Source organism: Heliangelus exortis, chromosome 6 (genome assembly GCF_036169615.1).
Source record: "Heliangelus exortis chromosome 6, bHelExo1.hap1, whole genome shotgun sequence".
NCBI classification, from domain to species: Eukaryota; Metazoa; Chordata; class Aves; order Apodiformes; family Trochilidae; genus Heliangelus; species Heliangelus exortis.
This window is the reverse complement of record NC_092427.1, coordinates 21,181,068-21,202,548: the sequence shown is the minus strand read 5'-3', so window position 1 is coordinate 21,202,548 and position 21,481 is coordinate 21,181,068. Positions and strand designations below refer to the sequence as shown.

At 50.0% G+C, this 21,481-nt stretch overlaps 1 protein-coding gene and 1 long non-coding RNA gene across 6 annotated transcripts in view; one reads left to right on the top strand and one right to left on the bottom strand.

Annotated features, from left to right (window-relative positions):
• Positions 1-8,377: 8,377 nt before the first annotated feature.
• ARL4C (ARF like GTPase 4C) lies at positions 8,378-11,102 on the top strand. Its single transcript, XM_071747106.1, has one exon. The coding sequence runs from the start codon at positions 8,538-8,540 to the stop codon at positions 9,114-9,116; it is 579 nt and encodes a 192-aa protein (XP_071603207.1). The 5' UTR covers positions 8,378-8,537; the 3' UTR covers positions 9,117-11,102.
• Positions 11,103-11,117: 15 nt separating this feature from the next.
• The window catches only part of LOC139797584 (uncharacterized), a 132,564-nt gene continuing 122,200 nt past the window's right edge, over positions 11,118-21,481 (bottom strand). Inside the window, exons 17-18 of one of the 5 annotated variants that reach the window (XR_011726520.1) lie at positions 20,248-20,623; positions 11,118-11,510 (exon numbers count right to left, since the gene is read on the bottom strand). This is a non-coding gene — a long non-coding RNA (uncharacterized lncRNA). Of the gene's footprint in view, positions 11,511-14,889; positions 15,218-17,767; positions 19,023-20,247; positions 20,624-21,481 lie in introns of those variants that run through there. The other 4 variants (XR_011726521.1, XR_011726518.1, XR_011726519.1 and 1 more) reach the window with 4 other exon arrangements.

Sequence of the window (21,481 nt, the reverse complement as noted above, 5' to 3'; positions counted from 1 at the left end):
CATCAAACTGGGCTTCATCTTTCTGTGTCAACAGGCTCCACCTGGGAAGCTCAAGCAGGGGAAGATACTTTGAGGTTCCGTGCCCATCCCTCACCTGGCACTGGGGTTATGAAGTGCTGGCTGGCTGGGGTGCTATAAGGAATTCCTGTCCCAGCTCTCCATCCATCCAGCTGGAGAAACTTAGATTAGTAAATATAAAAGGCCAAAAGAGGGCAGCTTTTAACTCAGATTCCTTCCCCAGCTCAGCAAACAGAGGTACTGGCTGGAGCAGGAATTTGCAAGCAGGACCAGCACCTCAGGAGTACCAGCCCTAGGCACCCACAGAATTTCTGCCAGACTCTGGCTACTGAACCTCACAAGAATCAGCACTGACCTCCAGCAGTTTAACCACAAAGCCCCAAAACAGACTCCCTCCCATGTCCCATCACCCTGTGGTGACCCTCACAGGGTGGATCTGCTCTTGGTGCTCCTCACCCACCTCCCTTTCCTGGGGGTAGCATCTCCATGTGCAAAATAGCCCAGAAGCTCATAAGCATTTCTTGGGCTGTAATTCCAGACCTGTGATGGGAACATGCAACTCCAGCCCCATTTCTACACTTCCTAACATGGCCCAGACCCCACTTAATTCAATTACAGCTTCATTGCATCCAAATGTCTTGAATTAGCAGGCAGGTAATGTTCAGCACCGTGTGAAATGGCACCAGAGGCCTGTCTGTGTCCATTCACCTCACCCCTGTGCCTGGAAGGTGCCAAGCAGAGTGGTGGTTCCCCAGGACCCAGAAGCTTGGGCACTTCTTGGAGTGGTGGAGGGAATATTCAATCACAGCATTGCAGACCAGTTTGGGTTGGAAGGGACCTTACAGATCATCAAGCTCCAACCCCCTGCCATGGCCAGAGACACCTCCCACCAGACCAGGTTGCTCCAAGCCCCATCCACCTGGCCTTGAACACTTCCAGGGATGGGGCAGCCACAGCTTCTCTGGGCAGCTTGGGCCAGTGGCTCACCACCCTCACAGCAAATAATTTTTTCCTCAAATCTCACCTACCAATGCCTCTGCCTCACTGAGGAGGAAAGTCAGCAAGGAAGAAGCAGGATTGTTCAGAGTGCAGCCTTGAACCTGGATTGTCCTCTCTCACTGTGCTGCCCACAGTGCCCAGGGGACAGCAGGGATGCTCCAGGTCCCCTGCCAGCCAGCCGTGGACTAGCCTCATCCTTCCAGGCTTGAGGCTTTAATTTAGTTAATTTAATTTAATTAAGCTGTTCACAGAATCACAGAATGTGAGGTGCTGGAAGGGATCCCTGGATATCATCCAGTCTCACCATCCTGCCAGAGCAGGTTCACCTAGAGCAGGTTGCACAGGATGGGCTCCAGGAAGGTTTTAAATGTGTCCAGGGATGGAGACTCCACCACCTCTCTGGGCAGCCTTTCCCAGTGCTCTGCCACCTTCCAAGTAAGGAAGTTCCTCCTCATGTTCAGATGGAGTTTGTGTCCATTTCCTCTCATTGCTACAAGGAGAATTTGAGGCTGGAAGGCATCAGTCAGGTGAGAATCAGCAGCTAAGATCTGACCACCCACATGATCCTGGTGCAGTTTTTCTCTAAATCAGGCTGACTAAAGTAGCTGTAAACACTTGGTACACCAGCTAAACACAGGTAAAACAGCTCAGAGCAAGATTTTCCCCTCTGGTCACAAAACAGCTCCCTTATGAAAAAACAAACAAACAAAAAAAAATCCAGAAAAAAAAAATTAAAAATATTAGCACGGGCAGTGAATAAAATGCTCTGACATTTGGGGGGGACTAAGCAAAAATTTGGGGTGCAAATCACCCAGGATGTCATTTGAAATGCTAGAGTGCTGCTGTAGAGCAGCAAGTGATTTATGAGCCTTAATTTCCCCCAGCTCTCTCTTCTTGCCTTGCTTGCAGCTCCATAGGCTCCAAGATTTACTGCCTTGGGAATGGGTGCTGGGAAATGGAGGGTTCATCTAAGCCTCCTGCTTTTTTGTTAAGATAGAGTGGCATGGAAAAATTATAGGGCAAAATCTGCATCTCTGACTCCATCCCAAGGTGAAATCCCTTGCAGGAATTTTGCCAGGGTAGGGTGTAGATAAGATTGAGCGTTTTGGGGGCAGGAATGAGGGAGGGATACAAACCTGAACCATTCTGTAGGTTGTCCCTGTGTGTGCTTAACCCTACTGGACTCAGCACCCCTTCTCCTCCACAGAAGGGTTTTATTCAGCCTTCCTTCAAGTTTCCAGCCTGTGCCCAGACAGGTTACACAGCTCCAGAGCAGCCCTTCAAGGCCAGATTTTCTCCCCAGCCAGAATGAGTGATTAAAGGGGTGTTCAGTGTGTACCCCAGCACAGGACACAGGTCCAGGGCAGGTACTCCCACCACCATCACCAAAATTTTCCCTTTGTCTCCCAAATTAATGCAGTGTCCTGGGGCACTGAAACCAGCAGGGTTTCATTCTCCTCTCCTCTGGCCCAGGGAAGCAACTGAGCATAAAATCAGCCATTCAGAGCTGTTACTTACCCAGACAGAAGTCAGAGGTGGGTGGGTGAGAGGGGTTATTCTCCTCCAGGCACTGCTTGTGCAGAGGGTGTTGGAGGTCTGGTATCATGCCTTATCCAGGTGGGAAGAAAGGGTTGCTTCTTTGCCCTCAGCCCAGGAGATGTTTCACCCATCACTAGATGCGTCCTCAGCAAAGAAGAGATGAGGGGATGGAGTATCTGCTCCCAAATCTGTTCCTGTGATGCATCAAAAGGAGTGTGAGCAGCAGGTCGAGGGAGAGGATTCTCTTCCTCTACCCTCTCTCTTGAGACTCCTCCTGAAATGCTGACTCCAGTTTTGGGGTTCCCAACAACAAGGACACAGAACTGTTGGAGCAAGTCCTGAGGAGGCCACAAAGATGCTCAGGGTGCTGCAGCACCCCTGCTCTGGAGACAGGGTGAGAGAGTTAGGATTGTTCAGCCTGGAGAAGAAAAAGCTCCTGAGAGACACTAGAGCATCTTCCACTGTGGGGACAGACTTTTTAGGAGGGCTGGAAGCAATTGGACAAGGGGTAATAGTTGTAAACTGAAAGAGGGGCATTTTAGGGGAAAAGTGATAGGGAGAGCTAGGGCTGCAATGCAAGTGTAGGATAAAAAGAGTGAGCTTTCTTTTGTGTTAAAATCTCAGGCTAACTCAGCAGAAACCCATTATCCTCACCTCGTTTTAATCCACTAGGCTGCAGCTGGTTGTTGTGTTTGCAGAGGATATTTCCAGGCAGTGTAGCACCAAGGAAATGCCTCTCCATCCAGCAAAAATTGGCAAGCTGTGGAATTCTGCTTCAGTGTGCTGAGAAAGCTAAAAGCTTGTGAAGCTTCATGGTGGGTTTATACGAATGGAGGGGGAAAGGGGCAAAACAACCACCAAAAATTATAGTACATATCTGCCCTGGTCATATGCACCTCCAGCTGCCTCTGCTTCTGGCTGCTTAGAGACACAAGCAGCTGAGTGAGATGGATGTTGTGCTGCCTTGTTATAGCTGTTATCACATCAGCTCCTTTAGAGGCAGATTCTGTTCTTGATTTGTGCCTGTTTTAGCATTTCCCAGAGATGCAGCTGTAAAGTCGCCTCTAAGCTGGTCCTTGAGGGACTTTGCTTTGGTCTGAGAAGGCATCTGAGGTCATGAAATGAAGCTGAGCTGCTGTGCTGGGGATGAACAGATTATTCCTCACTCCTGCATTAAGAGCTCTGTGGATTCAGTCATTTCTCCACTATGATGCTGCTTTTATCCACCCCTCTATCCCTGCCTCACCCAGCAGCCCCCAGGGACATCTCAGAACTCTCTTTCTCTTGTCCACAAGATCTCCTTGGCCTAAGAGCCTGCATGCCCCAATGGACAGAGAAGAGATGGAGGGCCCTGTTCCACTGGACACCCACCCTCCCAGCAGTGCAATGATGATGATGAAGCACAGAAAACCACCCAAATGAGGCTGTTTCCCAAAACCACCCAGGTAGCAGAGGTGTGAATAGAGAGATGATGTCCTGTGAGGTATTCAGTATCTATTTCTCATTTATTCCCCTTTGCTCACCCCCGTTAACCCTTTCTGTGTGGGTACTTATCTGTACCATGCAGAATAAAGCACTGCATTTTCCAGGAGGAAGGAGTCCCAGTAAATCTGTGATACTCTTTCCCTACAGAGTCAATATCCAAAAGGTACCTGTGGGATACATAGGCTGCATTATGATCCTGCATTACTTAATGATCCTTAACGATCCTGCATTACCTGGCCTCCTCATTATCCAACTGAGTGGGCTCAAAGGTCCTTGGAAATTAAGAGTGGATGAGGAAGGAGAGACACACAAGGAAAGGATGCTGACCATGGCAGGTGCAGCTGCCCTGCCCCCAGAAAGCCTCCCTAAGGGCTGTTTCCCACTGTCAGGGCTCACAAGGAGGGAAGAGCTGTTCCTACACCACATTTGCCAGTGCTGCCTTTTCCATCTCATGCAGGCACCTGAAAGCTGCCCCTCAGGCAGAGCTCTCCCATGACACCCTGGCAGAATTGGGGAGCAGCCCTCCCAAACTGTCTGGAGACACCAACCTTGTGTCTTGTCCCCACCATCAGCTTCTGGGGAGGTGGCTGCTGCAGCTCTGGCTCTCTGTGCAGCCTTCCCACTGAATTAGTCACGGGGATGTTTTTAATTAGCCTCAGAAATCCCCAAGAAAGGGGGCAGCCCTAATTACAGCTCTCTCCTGTCAACTTTGTTGTGGCTGCTGTCTCTGCCTTTAACAGAGAAACAAAAGGGAGCAGGGTAAGACAAGTGATACTATTAAGAAGGAAGGAGCAGGGCAGGAACAGGGTACCCTGCACACTCCAGCAGTTGGGATCCTCTCTGCAAAACAAATTTCCCCCTCCCCAAGTCACCAGCTTCTCCAGAAACAGCTGACAAAGCTGCAGCTTTAACGTTTCGCTTTGCCTGCATGATAAAGGACTAATTGGACACAGATTAAAAGTCACTATTAGGGATAATCTGCCAGTGGAACATGTAAGCCAGGAAGCATCCTTGCATTGCCTCTGGGCCGGTGGATGTGCATCGGCTCCAGCCCTTTGCGTTTCACACACACACCCCCCCTCCCCAAAAGAAAAAAATAAAAAAAGAAGCACAAGATGAGCTGGGGGAAGGGAGATGGGATGAGGGGTTGGAAGCTGGGAGGGAATAATTGCCATATCTGAGAACAGTTACTATGGCAGCAACACTCTTTTTGCTGCTGGAGCAAAATGTTGGGGAGCAGCAGCACTGCCTTTGTCAGATACTGGCAGACACACATTTAGATGCTAATGCTGGCTTTAACCTTGTCTGCTTAACCTTGATGGCATGGAAATGGGGAGAAAAAAACAGAGGGAGTGATTTATGGAAAAGATGGGTTTGCTCACCCTAAATTTGCCTCTGGGTGTATTTGCCAAACTCCTCTCAGCTGCCATTAACACTGTTATTAATATTATATACAACACGGTGCTTAATATTCCCCAGGGGTCTTACCAGCTTGTTTATGGCTGGTTGGCATCAGCCACAGAGCAATTTACCACTGCCATGCTTGCTTCATTTATCCCTGTCCCTTTGAGATCTTCTGCTCTAAGGCTGTTTCTTAGGGCAACCCTCAGGTTTGATCAGCCTGTCTGCCTCACCTCGCCTTTCCCTATAACTTGCAATCAATGTTGGTGTGAAAAAAGGAGGAGTGTGGAGGAGGGAACTCTCTCCCTTGGATTTTGACTATTGAGGGGAAAGGGATTTTGGTGGTCGGTTTAGAAAATGAAATGTTTTAATGTGAGGCTCAAAGCTGTCTTCAGCAGTGGGGCTGAAGGGGGAAGGAGGGAGAGGGTTAGAAGTAATGGAGGTAATTCCCTGGGGAGATCTGCCTGGCCATGGCACCAGGGGCTGAAACAGCATCTCCTGTGCTGGAACCAGTGCTCCTGGGCTTGAGAGTGAGCTCACAGCCTCAAAGTAAATTCCTAAAATCCAATTTACTGTGCACAGCCCAGCTGCTAATTGTGGAGCAGCCAGGGCTGCCCTTACCCTGGGATCATCAGCATTTCAGAAAGCTTTTGCTGGAGGAATTCAGGCAGAAGAGATGAAAGCAGAGCTGGTGACACCCCTCACACCTATGACCCTATTCTTCTATTTCGAGCACTTTTTTTGCTTTCATGCTTCAGCTCCTAGAGTCAGGTGATCACTCACAGCCTTCTCCATCAAAGCTCATTATCTTCATGTGGTCACAGAGAAAAGCCTGAACTCACAGCCAGCGGTTCAGGACAACCTTGGAGCATAAAACATTTCCATTTTCCAGCCCAGACAGTGCCTGCACTTTGCTTTTTGAAGGGCTGTGCAGAGCAGAGGCGATGCCACCTCACATGTGCCAACAGTGCACTTCTCCCAGCTGCATGCTGGTGGGGATGGAGCTCCCCACACTTTTCACACTGTCACCACATGGTGATTTTCATCATCACTGAGCCCAGCATCACCTCTGGAAATTGTCAGAGAGAGTGAGCTGCCAGTATTTTTAATGATGGCATGTGTTAGTGGATAGTTTTATCTCCACCTAAAGCTGCACCACACATCATTGGGATGAAGTATGAGAAATTATCCCATTCCAGCCTGACAATCCTCAATGCATGCTGTGTGATGAAAATATCTTAAATTAAGAGCAGTAGCTGTCTTCCATAGTACACTTCTTTCTCTGGGGCTTTCTAGTTCAGCTGTCAGATAGAGCTGATATTTATTTTACAAATGCTGTAAAAGAGGGAATGGGTAATAATGTAAGGAAAAATCCTGCTGTTGTTCCTTGGCTCAAGAGCAATAGCAGAAAACACAGAATCCCAGACTGGTTTGGGTTGGAAGGGACCTTAATGATCATCCAGCTGCAACCCTACCTGCCATGGGCAGGGACACCTCCCTCTTGACCAGGTTACTCCACGCCCCATACAACATGGCCTTGAACACTTCCAGGAATGGGACAGCCACAGCTTCTCTGGGCAGCCTGGCACAGTGTCTCACCACCCTCCCAGAAAAGAATTTCTTCTTAATAACTACTGTAAATCTCCCCTCTTTCAGTTTAAAGCCATCACCCCTTGTCTTATCACTCCCTGCTCTGTCAGAAGTCCCTCCCCAGATTCCTTGTAGTCCCTTTAGATACTGGAAGGTGCTCTAAGGTCTCCCCAGGAAGGCTCCACACTGAACAACTCCAAGTCTCTCAGGAGATGAGAGGTGCTGCACCCCTCTCGAATGAAGGCAATGGCAAAGAGTGGGGCATGCCTTGCCCAGGACACACAGTGAAGGTGGCTTCCCTGTGCCCACGGTGGCTTGGAAGAGCTTCAAGGAGGAGTAGGTGGGTTGGCAGCTTCATGGGGCGTGGATCCATGCTGGGCCCGGGGCAGCTGTCCTCATGAGAACCTCAGAGGCTCCTCCATGAGTTGAGGGCACTCAGGGAGTTCATGAAGGTTAGAGATGCAAAAAAGCAGAAACAGCAGTGATGAACCTTAGTGTCCTGCTGCCCTGGTTCAGGTGAAGTTTTCCCTTCCTGGCATCTCCCTGCTTTGGGAGGTTTGGTGATGGAGATGCCAGCTGGTGGTGATGGTGGTGGTGACTCCCTAGCTCACAGAACCTTTTCAGGAGTGCAGCATCGCTCTCCAGCTCTCCTGGCACATCTTGTGGCTGGTGCTAGTCGTCCCCACAAGAGCTGTGCCTGAAACCCCGATTTCCATAGCCGGGGATGACACAAAGTGCAGCAGAAGGTCCCCCCCTTGTGTCTCACATGCAGGAATAACGCTTCGGCTTCGAACTATTTTGAGATCCCTTGGAAAGGGATTTTTCACTATTTCTGTGATGGGTGACGATGAAAAGCAAAGGTATAAAGCAGCGTTACCCACCGGCGGGCAGGGGCACCCGGACAACGGGTCGCAGAGGGTCGGAGACCCCGAGCAGCTCCGGGCGCAGACAGGCAGAGGCGGTGCGGGCAGGAGAGGTGCGGGCAGGGCAGGGGAGGGCAGAGAGAGGGGTCTGGCAGGGGCGGTGCAGGCTGGGGAAGAGGGGACCGGAGCAGGCTGGAGAGGGGACAGTCAGGGGCGCTGAGGGCAGGGCAGGGCAGGGGCGACAGGGGAGGAGGGGGGCGGTGCAGGCAGGGGAGGTGCGGGCAAGGGCGGTGCGGGAAGGGGAGGGGGGGTGGCAGGGCAGGGCAGAGTAGGGGAGGTGCGGGCAGGGGAGCGGAGGGACGGTGCAGGGAGGGGCGGTGCAGGGAGGGGAGGTGCGGACAGGGGCGGTGCGGGCAGGGCAGGAGGGGGGCGGTGCAGGCAGGGGCGGTGTTGGCAAAAGGCGTCGGCGCGGCCCCTCCTCCCGGGCGGGGTGATGCTTCATTTCCCCCGTGTTGCCGCCGCGTGGAGCCGCGCTGCCCGATCCCTGCCCGTCCCGTCCGATCCCGGCTCCCCCAGCCGTGCCCGGCGGGCCGGCGGCGTGGGGATGGGCGCGGGGCTGTGAGGGCGGCCCGAGCCGTGGCCATGGGGAACATCTCCTCCAACATCTCCGCCTTCCAGTCCCTGCACATCGTCATGCTAGGCTTGGACTCGGCGGGGAAGACCACCGTGCTCTACCGGCTGAAGTTCAACGAGTTCGTCAACACGGTGCCCACCATCGGCTTCAACACGGAGAAGATCCGGCTGAGCAACGGGACGGCCAAGGGCATCAGCTGCCATTTTTGGGACGTGGGTGGTCAGGAGAAGCTGCGCCCGCTCTGGAAGTCCTACAGTCGCTGCACCGATGGCATTATCTACGTGGTGGATTCGGTGGACGTGGATCGGCTGGAGGAGGCCAAAACGGAGCTGCACAAGGTGACCAAGTTCGCCGAGAACCAAGGCACCCCGCTGCTGGTAATCGCCAATAAGCAGGACCTGCCCAAGTCTCTGCCGGTGGCCGAGATCGAAAAGCAGCTGGCCCTGCAGGAGCTGACCCCTTCCACCACCTACCACATCCAGCCCGCCTGCGCCATCATCGGCGAGGGGCTGACCGAGGGCATGGACAAGCTGTACGAGATGATCCTCAAGCGGAGGAAGTCCCTCAAGCAGAAGAAGAAGCGGTAGAAGCTCCGCAGAGGCGGGGAGGGTTGATGGGGAAGCAGACAAAGGGAATTACTGAGGGGGAGAGAGAACCAAAGCGATTCTTCTGGGTTTGATTTTATTCTTTTTTTTATTATTTTATTTTTTACCCCCCTCCTTTTTTTAAATGAAAAGACAATAGTGGTGGTAACAAAGCCGCTTCTGCCAGCCAAGCCTCTCCCACCGCCCCTCTCCGTGGACCACTGTGCTCAAAAGGGCCGAATCCAGACCTCCTGGGAAGTGGCAGAGACACCACCCGCCCCCCCTTCCATCCTCCGGTACCACCGAGCTTTTGTGTGTCGGGGGCGAGCAGGGCAGGACCCTGTGGAAGTGCATTTGAGAGAGAAGCCCAGCGTGGTGCTTCTGGATCTTTAATGTGTGCATTTTGGGGAGGGGGCGGGGGGTGGCGGGTGGAGGTGGGGTGGGATATGGATGCTGGGGGGAGGGTATAGATGGATGCTATGGAGAGCATCCGGTGTCGGCAAGGTCAGCGGTGAGGGGGCTTCCAGCTCGCATCCTTCACCCGTATTTAGCGGTGGGAAGGGGTGTGGGAAGTGTGTGTGTAGGGGGGGCAGCTGGACCAGCAAAAAATGTCTAGGGAGGGTGTGTGTGTGTGTGATGGATAAGGGGACCAGCCTCTTGTTTTAGGGTGTGGATGGGTGCAGGGCAAGGACAGGCAGCCTTCAGCCCGGGGGGTGTGAGGCTGTGGGGGTGCTTAGCAGCTGCTGACTGGTGCTGAGCTTTGAGCTGTTTGCTTAAGAAAAAAAAAAAAAAAAAAAAACAGCACAAAAAACGAAAAAAACAAAAAAACAAAAAAACACAAAAAAAAACAAAGGAAAAAGCAAAAAGGCAAGGGTTTGGGTGAACTGCTGAAAGCGTTAGGGCGGGGAGGGGGGGGGGGGGGGACTGTTCAGAAGCTCCCCCTTCTGAAAGCCTTCGTTGTGTCACCTGAAGCCAAGCTCCGAGCTGATCTTTATTGTGCCCGGGCAGAGGGATGCTCCGAGGTGCTCCAGGGGCGTTATCCCAACCAGAGAGGACAATAAAAACAGAGTATCAAACTTCAGGGTAGGGGATCATCGGGCAGCTCCGCAGGCAGTGTGGGAAGAGAGGGCAGGAGTAATGTGGGAGTTTTGAGGGGGGTCATGGCAGTGCAGAAGGGATATGGGGGGGGTTCATGGCAGTGCAGGAGGGACACAGGGCTCCCAGCACTGCCTGCTGTGGTGGCCAGAGCTTGCAGGATCTCTTCTGGGAAGGGAAGAGGGCAGAGTGTACAGACACGGGGGGAGGATGGGGGCTACCTGCTGAGTGCCTGCAAGCACCCCGGGCAGGCTCAGCCCCCCCCATGTCCTTCTGCAGGTGGGTGTTTGGGTAGCTGGATGGGATTGGGGAACAAAAGCCATTTGCTGTCTGTGCATTGGCCTGGACCCAGCTCTCTGGAGGAGAAAACCAGGATCCGTGCTTCCCACACTCACCACAGAGCAGACACAGGCAGCCCTTGGGAGCCAAATATCCTGAGTTTTGAGCCACACAGGATTTTCTGGTGATTTTTACACCAGCCTTCCCATTTGAAAACCCATTCCCAGAGTAGCCAAGGAGAAGCCACCAAGCAGACAAAAGAAAAAATGTCCTTCAGGTTGCAGGGAGTTGATTCTCCCTTTGCAGCGTTGAGTGTGGCACCTTCCAAATAGCATTTTATTGTTGGTTTGTTTTTTGGTGGGTTTGTTCTTGGGGTTTTTTTTGTTGGTGTTGTTTTTTTTTCCTTAAATTTTTGTTAGGAAACAAATGTTGCAGGCAAAGTAGTGTTTCTCTTGCAGGATATGAGCTCCTAAGGCAAGTCCCAGCTTGTGTGCTGAATGGGTGGGCTGGTCCCATCAGTTCAGGTGGCTCTGTTCCCGCTTCCTTGGGTTTTCTTTTGCTTTGTCTTCACCTCCAACACTTTGGTACTTCTTGTGAGAGAGAGAGAGAGAGAGAGAGAGAGAGAGAGAGAGAGAAAATAAAAAGAAATATTTATTTTTGATGCCACAGAAGCCACATGCATTAACAATTTTTTGGAGAGCAACCCATTTTAAAGGCAAAATATAATACTTATAATATAGAATATGTTTCCTCCACCAGCTCAAAATGATCAGGTTTTTTAAAATGATATTTGCAGGCTATTAGTTGTGGGTTGTGCTGTCAAGACATACTTGGTTTAGCAAACACTGGCTTGGAAACCCTGGTGATGTGCATGTACTCAGCTTGGTCCTTCCTGGGGGTTCTTTGCACCCAGCACCTCTGAGCATCCCTTTGGAGAAGCTGGTTTTCAGGAGAGCACTTCACTGTGCACTTGGAGGTTCAGCTGAGCCAGGTGGGAGGCTGTGACCATGCTGTCTCTGCTTTCTGCAATAATTAAAGAGACTTTCCCAATTAGTAGCTAATGGCTTCCATGGTATTTCTGTAATGTTTCACAACCATACACTGATTTTTCCTGTCTGGAGAGATGTGTGTCGCCTATGGTAGGCTAGAAGAAGAGGGGCCTCAGCAGAGTGGTTAAGGGAAAACACCTGGATTGTTGCTCTGAAAAATCAATTGAGCTTTTTGCAAGGTCGTGCGTCTTCTCTACATATGTTTGAATGACTTTTAAAATTTGTTTTTAGCAGCTGTCACAAGGTACCAGTCTCATTTCCCCAGGTATCATTGCAGTGTTCCTCTCAGTGTTGGATACCCTGCTGCCCTTGCCATTGTCTGTCAGTCTTTGTTCCTCATATCTCTTTTTTTTTTTTTTTTTTTTTTAAGATGCAGACATAATGCTGTGAACTGAAATAAATTATTTATACAATGAAAGGGCCTGATAAAAAAAAAAAAAAGTGTTCTTCTGCTTATTTCTTAGTATCAATGCTGCATTTCACAATTGGCTCTTGCTGCATGTTATGGAGGAGGTTGCTCCTGGCTCCCCAGGGAGGGGGAGATGTGGGGATGGAGAAGTGACCTGCTCAGGATTGCTCTGCACCCAGCAGCACGCTGGCACGGGGAGAACACTGATAATTGTGTGCTCAATGAAATCTGAGCTCTCATTCATGCAGGTTGCTGAACTTCTCTGTTTCTGTCCCTGAAAGTGGAGAAGGCTGTTGGGTGTGGGGATTTTCTTCCCTTGCCTCTTTATTTTAAACTGACGTGCAGGAGGGGATATCTTAAGGGGAACGGGGTGAAAGTTTTGCTTTTTCTCAGTGTGGCTTTTTGGAAGCTGGTGCCTGTGAGCAAGGCATGGCAGTGGCAGAGAGACAGAGCTGCAGGGGCACGAGCAGGATGCTGCAGAGCTGCAGCTGCCTCTGCTCCAGGGTGGCTGTTGGGACAGGATATATCAGGGTGACATTTCATCAAGGAGAGCCAGAGCAGGGTGGTAAATGACTTTTTTTTTTTTTTTCCTTCATGACTTGGCAGCCAGGGAAGATACGATGAGCCCAATTGGTGAGACCAGGGCTTATGAGCACACCTCCTGCCCTGGGTTTATGCTGGACTCCTCTCTGCTTCCCTGGCTTCCCAGGTGAGAGGAAACACTCCCTGCTTTGCAGGATCAGAGCCCTGGGGCTCCAAAGGACCTCAGAATGAACCCAGGGGCTTTTCCAGCTATGCAGTTACTGAGTTATCCAGGCTGTGGGTACAGGCCCAGAAATCTCTCAGATTCAGCAGAGCTGAATGGTGATCTGTGGCATTTAAGGAATGAGCTGGGTGCTCAGCTGCCACAGAAGTTCCCTATGAGCTGCTTCCTCACACAGAGCATCACTGATGAGTTTCTGTCTTTCTGCCATGCAGTGGGCAGCATGGTCTGGTCCAGGACTCCTGAAGATGCTTCTGACCATTGTTTCCCTTTGTGCCTCCAGCCCCATTTTCAGGCCACAAATGGGACATCCATGTGCTTCTTCTGGCCTGTGTTTCATGGATCTGAAAGCCAGTCAGAGGATTCCATGGTGTCCTGCACTCTTCTTTGTGTGAAGAGACTTCTCTTCACCAGTCCCACCTGGCAGGAGCTTATTTATGGAATTTTTTCTGCTGGCATGGAGCTGTGCACAGACTGGTGTCGTTCCTATATGAGCTCAGTTGTGACCCAGGGCAACCTTGGACTCACAGGGTGACCTTGTTCCTGCAGGGGGATGGATGGGGCTTTCCTCCTCCCAGTTAAAGGGGGGGAACCATCACTGACCATGCAATGGAGGAAGAGAAACATCCTGCAGGGCTTGGGGTGTCAGTTTAGAGAGGCCATGTCCTGGTCTGTGTGTGCACAGGACCAGCTGGGAGAGCAAGCAGCAAGGAAGTAGTTTGGCTGTCAGAAGCATTGCATCTCCATGAGCATGGGCTGGGAGCAGGCAAGAGGAACCCACAACCATTTCCAAAGGGAAGAAGAGGCAAGGAAAACATGGACCAGGGCTGTGGTCTAGCCTGCAGCAGCAGGAGATGGGGTTGGGACAGAAATAACCAGAGAAATGAGCTACTAGCATGCTCCTCACCACCTCTCTGCAGGTCCTTGATGTGAAAGCCACTAAGGGAGAGCTCCTGAGTAACCTCTGCTTGCTCTTGGTGCAGGTGCTTCAGACACAGGCCCAATGGCTTGGCATGTCCCAGGTATTCATACATGACATCTTTTCCACCCCAGGAGCCCTGTAGCCTCTCTATGGTAGGGTCTCCCTCTGCCTTGCCCCTTGATGGCTCAGCCACGTGGGTCCTCCCTTTTCTCCCCTCATTAAGGTAAATCAGTCTGCTTTATTTTAAATGGGATTTGCTTCCCAAGCAAGTGTCTTTGCAAGGATCATCTTGGTTAATGTCATTCACAATGTGCTGAACCTTCAAAGCATGGTGTAGTGCAGAGGGAGCTATTAACACAGCAGAAGTTATCCAGTTATCCACAACCTCTGGTGTCAGAGGTTGAGGGAGAGTGGTGAGGATCATCATCTCTTCAAAAGGGACCATAAACAAGAAGAAAAAAAAATGCTGATTGGAATTTGGGGCCCTGTTTGCTTTGCTTCCAGTCATTCCCTTCCATGTGTTGAAGCTGCTTCTTCAACACTGAGTACCCCAAATCACAGGGATATTTTTTTTTGTCTGAGCAGCAAGAGGCCCCTGCTGTGAGTTGGGTCTGCACGACACTGGGTCACATCGTGAAAAAAAAAAAAAAGGTTGTGCTGACCTACTAGAGCAAAATGTCGACATTTTGATACAAGTACATTCTTACCAAGGTCACTTTGTGATGACAAGGGGATAGGGAGAGCCAAGCCTGGGAATATTTGCTTTAATAAACCATTCTGCTTCATCCATCTTAGCTTGTGTTTGCTTCCTGCAGATATTCAAGGGAGATTCAAGGGAGGAAATCTTCCCAAAAAAACCCAACAAAAAAAGGAAAGAAAACAAAACAAATAAACCCAAACAAAAACCCAAGAGTGGCTCACCTGCAAGTACATTAAAATACTGGTGGAAGGTGAGTTATGAAGCCCATAAATCCCCCAGGTGTTTGTACTGAAGCGATACCCAGAAATAATGCCATGAGCCCCAGGGAGCTGAATCAGAATTCATGACTCCCTTGTCCTCCCTCCCTGACAGTCTTGGTTAGGTGGCATCTTCTGGCTTCCAAAATGCTGTGGAATGAGGCTGTAGGGTTATGAGAAGTGCTGCTGAGACCACGGGCACAGAGAGGAGGGACACAGCCTGCTTGCAGATACCAGGGAATGTGGGGCAGAGCTCATCTCACCCAACTCTTCATAAACTGACAGATTTTTTTTAATTATTATTTTTATTATTTTTTTTTATTACTTCATTCCAGTGGTTTCCAAATTTTGCAGCTGAAGCAGTCTGCAGGCCCTGATCCTGGAGGATTCCCAAAAGTTGTCTCAGGAGACAGGTACACCAAAAGCTCCTGATCCCACCATCCTGCATTGCTTTCAAATCTGTATTTTGCTGCTGCAAAGGGAGCAGGGCACAAAGCTGGGTCTTTGCATCCTTTTTTCAGTCTTCACCACTGACTCCTGCCTAACCTTGATCACATCACTTTAGATGACCCCAGGCTTCTTTTCTGGAGGTAAAAAAGAAGGCTGCCAGCATTTCTCTCACTTCCAATGCTAAAAAAAAAAAAAAGGAATTGGTGGTGGTGGGGTACTCAAATTTCTGCACTGAAGATGCTAAATGTATGGGGTGGTCCCTTACATGGTGGGGAAATGGGCTGAATGGTCCTTGGCTGGAGGAGATTGCTGCAGGTCCAGGTATTCCCCCTTGCAGGAAAGCTACACCAGGGCTGAGTGCCTTGGCTCAGCATCCTGAACTTTGGGTTATGAGCTGTGGCTGCCTGAAACCCTCAAGCCAGATGCTCCAGGTTAATATCAGCCCCTGAGCCCATTGCTATTGGCTTTCCTGCAGCCTCAGGGATTGCAGGGCTGAAGGAATGGTCCCCAGGGTCCTGTCTTCAGGGCTGGAGGCAGCTCAGGTCCCTGTGGATCCACCCATCCAGAGGTGAAGGACCAGCATGGCAATGGGACACAGGAACACAGGACAACTCTTGTGTTGGTTAATGTTGACACAGCCCTTGGGAAACTCCCTCCCTTGCTGACAAGGAGGACTTTCCAACATTTTGGTGACTTCCCCATCCTTTGGCTTCTGCTACCTGTCTCAGTACCCAAAGACAGGAAGGGAACTTGGCCACGGTCCACCCCAAGAGTATGAAGGGGGAAAGAAGATACTGCAAAGATGGGAGGGAGAAGTGAGGGGCTGTGTCTGGGGAGACCACAGCCATGTTCAAGCTCCTTATCTATAATTACTTGCAAATAAGTCCTGGGTACATTTATATATTTATCCATATCTGTGTATATATCCAATCCATGTTCTGTTTATATATATATATAACATGCAGAGAAGGTACCAACAGACCTCTAACTCTGCAAATATTTCATTAGCTCTTGTGTCACCAGAACCTTCATTCTCCCCAGGGCTTCAGCCCCAGCAAGGGACAGCCTCAGTGTGTATTAGGAGAGAGAAACTCTGGGCTGACTTCAAACAAGATGGGAGTTGAAAGAGCCTCTTCCTCACCAAAAAATTCTTTCCAGAGAGAGTGATCAGGCATTGGAATGGGCTTCCCAGGGAGGGGGTGGATTCTCTGTCCCTGGAGGTTTTTAAGAAGAGACTGAATGTGGCACTCAGAGCCATGGTCTGGTACCACAGTGGCAGTGGATCAAGGGTTGGACTTCATCCTTTCCAACCTGGATGATTCTGTGATTCTGTGATTGAGCTGAGGGTTCATCAGGAAGCTGGAGATGACCAGGGATGATTTTGATAAGCTGAGCAGGGCAAGGTGTCCTCTGGAGCCTATTTGCCTGGGCAGATAGGAACAGACCCAAATTTCCCCTAAGCCCTGAACTGGGAGTGCTGCAGCAGAGCTGCCCACAGAGGGTGAGCATCCCAAACCCATCACTGCCTGTGTCTGGGCAGAGCCTGCCAGGTCAAGTCTTGGCACTTGATAAACCAGAGTGAGAGAAGCCTGCACAAAACCTTGGCATCTGTAATGGAGCTTCTTGGAAACCATCCAGTGCTCCTCTTCCCGTGCCATTCAGAAAGGAGAATTCATCCCAAATGAGCCATTTTGTGGAAATGCAGATGGCATAATGCCACAGTGGGTGTGAAAAACAATCAAGCCACAGTGACCTTGAGCATTCGGGCAATGCTGAAACAACATTCTGGAATGGATCATGTTCACTTCAAGATGTTTTTAAAGGCATGTTCTGTTTTTAGATGTATATAATGAAATGTACCTTGGAATCTGAGCGGGGCATAACGGGAACAGGGCACAGGCAGCACTTCTGCCCCTGCACAGCATCTCTGGCTCCCCAGGAGCATCCCACCCTGACACACAGGGGTCCTCTGGCCTTACTGGGAGGCCCTTCATCTTCTCCATGCCGTGGCTTTTTTTTCTCACTGGGTATCCAGGAATCTCTGCTATCAGTTGTCCAGAAATCTCAGGAAATTCTCCAGAACAGAAACGGCAGCAGAAGAAGCTCTATCCTCTTGCTCCCTGCTCCCAACCTCCCTGTCCCATTTGAACTTACTTTTATCATGAAATGTGCAGAAAAATGGTTCAGTTCCTAACGAGCTGAACACCTTCAGTCAAGGCAAGACTTGGCTTGCAAAGAATGTGAATAATTTATGTGTAGATAATAGTGATAGGGGGAGCACAAAGCAAAAGGAGTTTGGCTTTCATGCCTCCCCATGCTGTTGCTGAGGCTTGGCCCTACCCAGGATAGCTTTTCCTGACTATCCCAGGTGGACTTATTTATAGGGGAGACCTTTCTCTGACTCGACAAGCAGAACCCTCCTTTTTGGTTTCATGCAATTAATTCACTGGAGATGCAAACACTAACCTAGGGGGGGAGGAAGGGGGAGGAGAGAAATAAAAATAATACTGTTCTTCCCAAATTTGGCCTAAACCTGTATTATTTTGCATGCTTTTGTATCCTGGATGAGCTTTTCTCTGTAGGCAGGGCCCCAGAAATGGTACAGAAATCCAGCTCCAGCCTTGCAAACAGAGCAGCTCACTCTCATAGTGCTGGCATAAGCCAGAAGCCCTGACCTATTATATATATATATATATGTATATATATATATATATACACACACATACATACTTTTTTTTAAAAGTCCTAGCAAGGTTTAATGCTGGGCTCCTGGGATGGCAACTAAATTTTTTAAAAAAATCATCAAAATAGTTTTATTTTATTGGTGGCCTGTACAAGAAGGCAAGTAAAGAAAAAGAAAATTGGTTCTGTCCTGGCTCAGACACAAGGGCAGATATCGAGCTTGTGAAAGAGTGGCACAGTAGAAGAACAGCTTCAATAAGCAGATTTAATATCTGAAATGTCAGGAGATTTTGGACAGCAGGAAAATCCCTGGGAGCCTTGCACTGTGCACTGGGAGAGGCATATTTAGTTCTCAGTTCCATATCATGTCCTCCAATGCTTAAAGGGGGTAAAGGACTAAAAATGATTAAAGATTTACAGCTCAGCTACTCTTTGCAGAAGGGGAAATGTTGAAAAGGAAGGGGAAAGGGTTTGGAACTAGGAAACAGAGACTCCTGAGCATCCCTTCTCTAGATAGGAGCTCCTAGGACATTGCAGTTCATGAAAAGCCAAGTCCAGCTCAAGGTAAGGGGGGTGGGGGCAGTGGTGCTTAGAGCTGAAAAGGTAAATCTGCTCAAAAAGATGTCCTTTTCAGTGCACATGACATTGGCAGCTTCAAGTCTCAACTCAGAAAATAATGCAGGGGAAATTCTAAATATTTTTAATTTTTTTTTCGTCCTCTCCTTCTCAAAAGGGACTTCTTTTCCAAGCAAAAAGAAGCCTAAACCAGAATTTCTCACTCCATCCCCAGGTGGTTTTTTCCTCCTTCTTTCTGGCTTTGCAGTTGATTGGGCCACATGGCAAACCAAAACCATCTCACATGGAGATTTAGTCTTTTCCCCCTCCTCAACACCTGCCATCAGCAGAGGTGAGAAAGGGTGGCAGGGAGGTTGGTTCACTGGCTCTGCTTGAAAATACCCCTTAAGGCAGATACAGCATTGGTGGCAAAAAGGTGTAAGGGTTATGTCTTTGCTCAGTGACCCAGGTCAGAGGGGAAGCTTTGCAAAGTCATCTCCGAGCTGAATTGAGCAGGTCACTTGATGCAGGTATGAGCTACAACTTGTGGGAAGTTGCATTCTGATTTAAAAAAACCACCCTCCCTTGTCCAAGTGGGCTGAGCCTATTTGGAGGCTCCTCTCCATGATGCTTCCTCCCTCATTCCCTGGGCACAGACAGGAGCAGAGCCCAGCCATGGCTCATCTCCTTTGGGTGACTCTTGTTGGTGGGGAGGCTTCTCCAGGGACATCCTGGGCAGGCAGCAGGGCTGAAGGGGAGGACAAGGGGAGGATGGGTGGAGCTGGCAGCAATGCACAACTTAGAGCCCACCCAGGTCCATACTCTGGGCTAGAGCCATGGCTTGGGCAAGCAGAGGGCAGCTGGCAGCTCAGGGGTGTGCAGCTTGGATATGGGCAGTGAGCCTGTGGGCAACGTGGATTTGATTTTTATTAATTACCTAATTATGTTGTCCATGGCTCTGCCTTAAGACAACTGAGTTAATTGGTCACAAACGAGCTCTGGATATATACAAGCTGTAATGGAGACAAATCACCAAAATCCCCTGCGAGCTGGGCCCTTTGTCATTCTCCTTTTGACCTGGTGCAGAAGAGTTTCTGGTGAGTTGTTCCAGAGTTTCTGTGTTGGTTTTCTGTGTGAGAGGGACTTTTGAAGAGGGCATGGAGTGATAGTACAAGGGGGAACAGTTTCAAGCTGAAAGAGAGGAGATTTAGGTGAGGTATTAGGAAGAAATTCTTTGCTGTGAGGGTGGTGACTGACCCATTCTGCTGAGAGAAGTTGTGGCTGCCCCATCCCTGGAAGTGTTCAAGGCCAGGTTGAATGGGGCTCAGAGCAACCTGGTCTGGTGGGAGGTGTCCCTGCCCATGGTAGGGGGTGTACGTGACCTTTAAAGTCCCTTGCAAGCCAAACCAGCCTGGGATTCTGGGATTCTGTAGCTTCCCTTCCCACCTCCCTTCCCAGCAGCAGGACAATCAGGGGAAGCTGGGATGTCTTTCATCTCCACCACAAGGGTTATTTCATTAGCATCCAAACCAGAGCCATGTTTGATTCAGTCTAATCCTTCCCATCTCCCCAAAATTAGCTTTATTAAAAGAAAACAAAGGTGCTCACTTATGTGATTCAGTCATCCCCAGTTATAAGGACAGCGAAAGAATACTTCCTAGGGAAGAAAAATGGTTGGGGGAAGGTTGCCCCTGAGCATGCACTGGCTTTAAAAGGATGACAGGCAGTAATTAATCACTTCAGAGGATTTGCTGATATGTAATTATGTGCAGTGAAAGGTCTGGGAGCACAGCTTGCTATCAGTCACCACTGCCGATCAGTCACCTCGGCTGGGTCACCTCATCACCTGTCCACAAACAATTTCCCATCTAAATATTTCCTAATCTTTTTTCTGAACCCCTCGGATTTAAATTCCAGCATTTCAAGGGGTCCGTGTTGCATTCCTGTCCTAAACACCTCCAGCAAATTCTTACCAGCCAGCCAGGAGATGGATTCACACTGAGTGCAGGTTTCCAGAATCCTACTTGGTGAAAGGCAAAGTCCTTGAGGGCAGATGCAGGGGGTTGGCTCCTCTCTGGGCACTTCCTGGCACAAATGCCCTTATCCAGGAGGCTTTTCCATGGTTTTGCAGAATCCATCCCACGCTGTGCAGCAGTCGGTGCTTTTTGCACCTTCCATGCTGAGTGGCAGCAGCTCAGCTGCACAGTTGCTGTTTCTGGGGATTTTTTTGAGGGTTTTTGTGGTGTTTAGTGGTTTAGCAAGATCTCCATGGCCTGGGGTCAGCTTGTGACACTGAGGAACCTCACCTTCCCCCTCAGAAGCCAGAAGGAAAGGGGAACCCGAAGCCTGCTGGGTGAGAGGGCAGATGAAAAGAATAATTAAATGAAAACAACCCTAAAAAGAAACCCTAAAAAAGTTTTATGCCAGTTGTAGGATTTTACAGCCCCTGACGCATGATTTTTTTCTCTCTTCTTTGGTCTGCTGCTTTTGTTTGTTTGTCTTGTTCTGTGTTTGCTTGGTTTTTTTCTTTCTTAAATCAGGGGATTTACAGGAGACCCTTCTGCCCACACATTCTTGGTGCAGTCACAGCTACACGTTTTCCATAAAAATGGACTTCCTAGCTGGAAGTAGCTAATGGACCATGCAAAGAGATGATTTTCCCCTCCTAGTTCACAGCCTCTGGCCCCTGTGCTGGGATGGTTGGAGTGAAGGGGAATGAGGGATGGGGCAGCTGATTCATCTCTGGCCCAGCTTCAGTCCCGGCCTTTGCTGATCCCTCCCCAGGGGATGCGTCTCAGCTTGGAGCCGGACAGCGAGACGCCGGGGAGAGATAATCCCTGGCGTATCCCTGCTGCCTCCCGGGATGCAGGGCTGCGGGGTGCGCATCCCGGGGGGAGGAGAAGGGAAGTAACCTCAGCCCCAAGGGGAACGGCTCTCGTCCACCTCCAAAACCCTTCCTTCTTGTAACCCTGGGGTGAGTTGTGGCTGAAGGAAGCATTGTCAGGAGCGTGGCTCGTTCCCCCTGTCCTGATGGTTAAAGGGGGAGAAGGATACGACCCAGGAGAGAGCTGCCAACACGTGTTGATTGAGAGCAGGACGGCTCTCAGCAGTTTGGGATATTCTCCAGCCCCACTGTTGTCTGGAGGAGGCTGTCACACGTGATTTGGTGTGATCCCCCTGTTCAACATTGCTCTACCTGCTTGGATC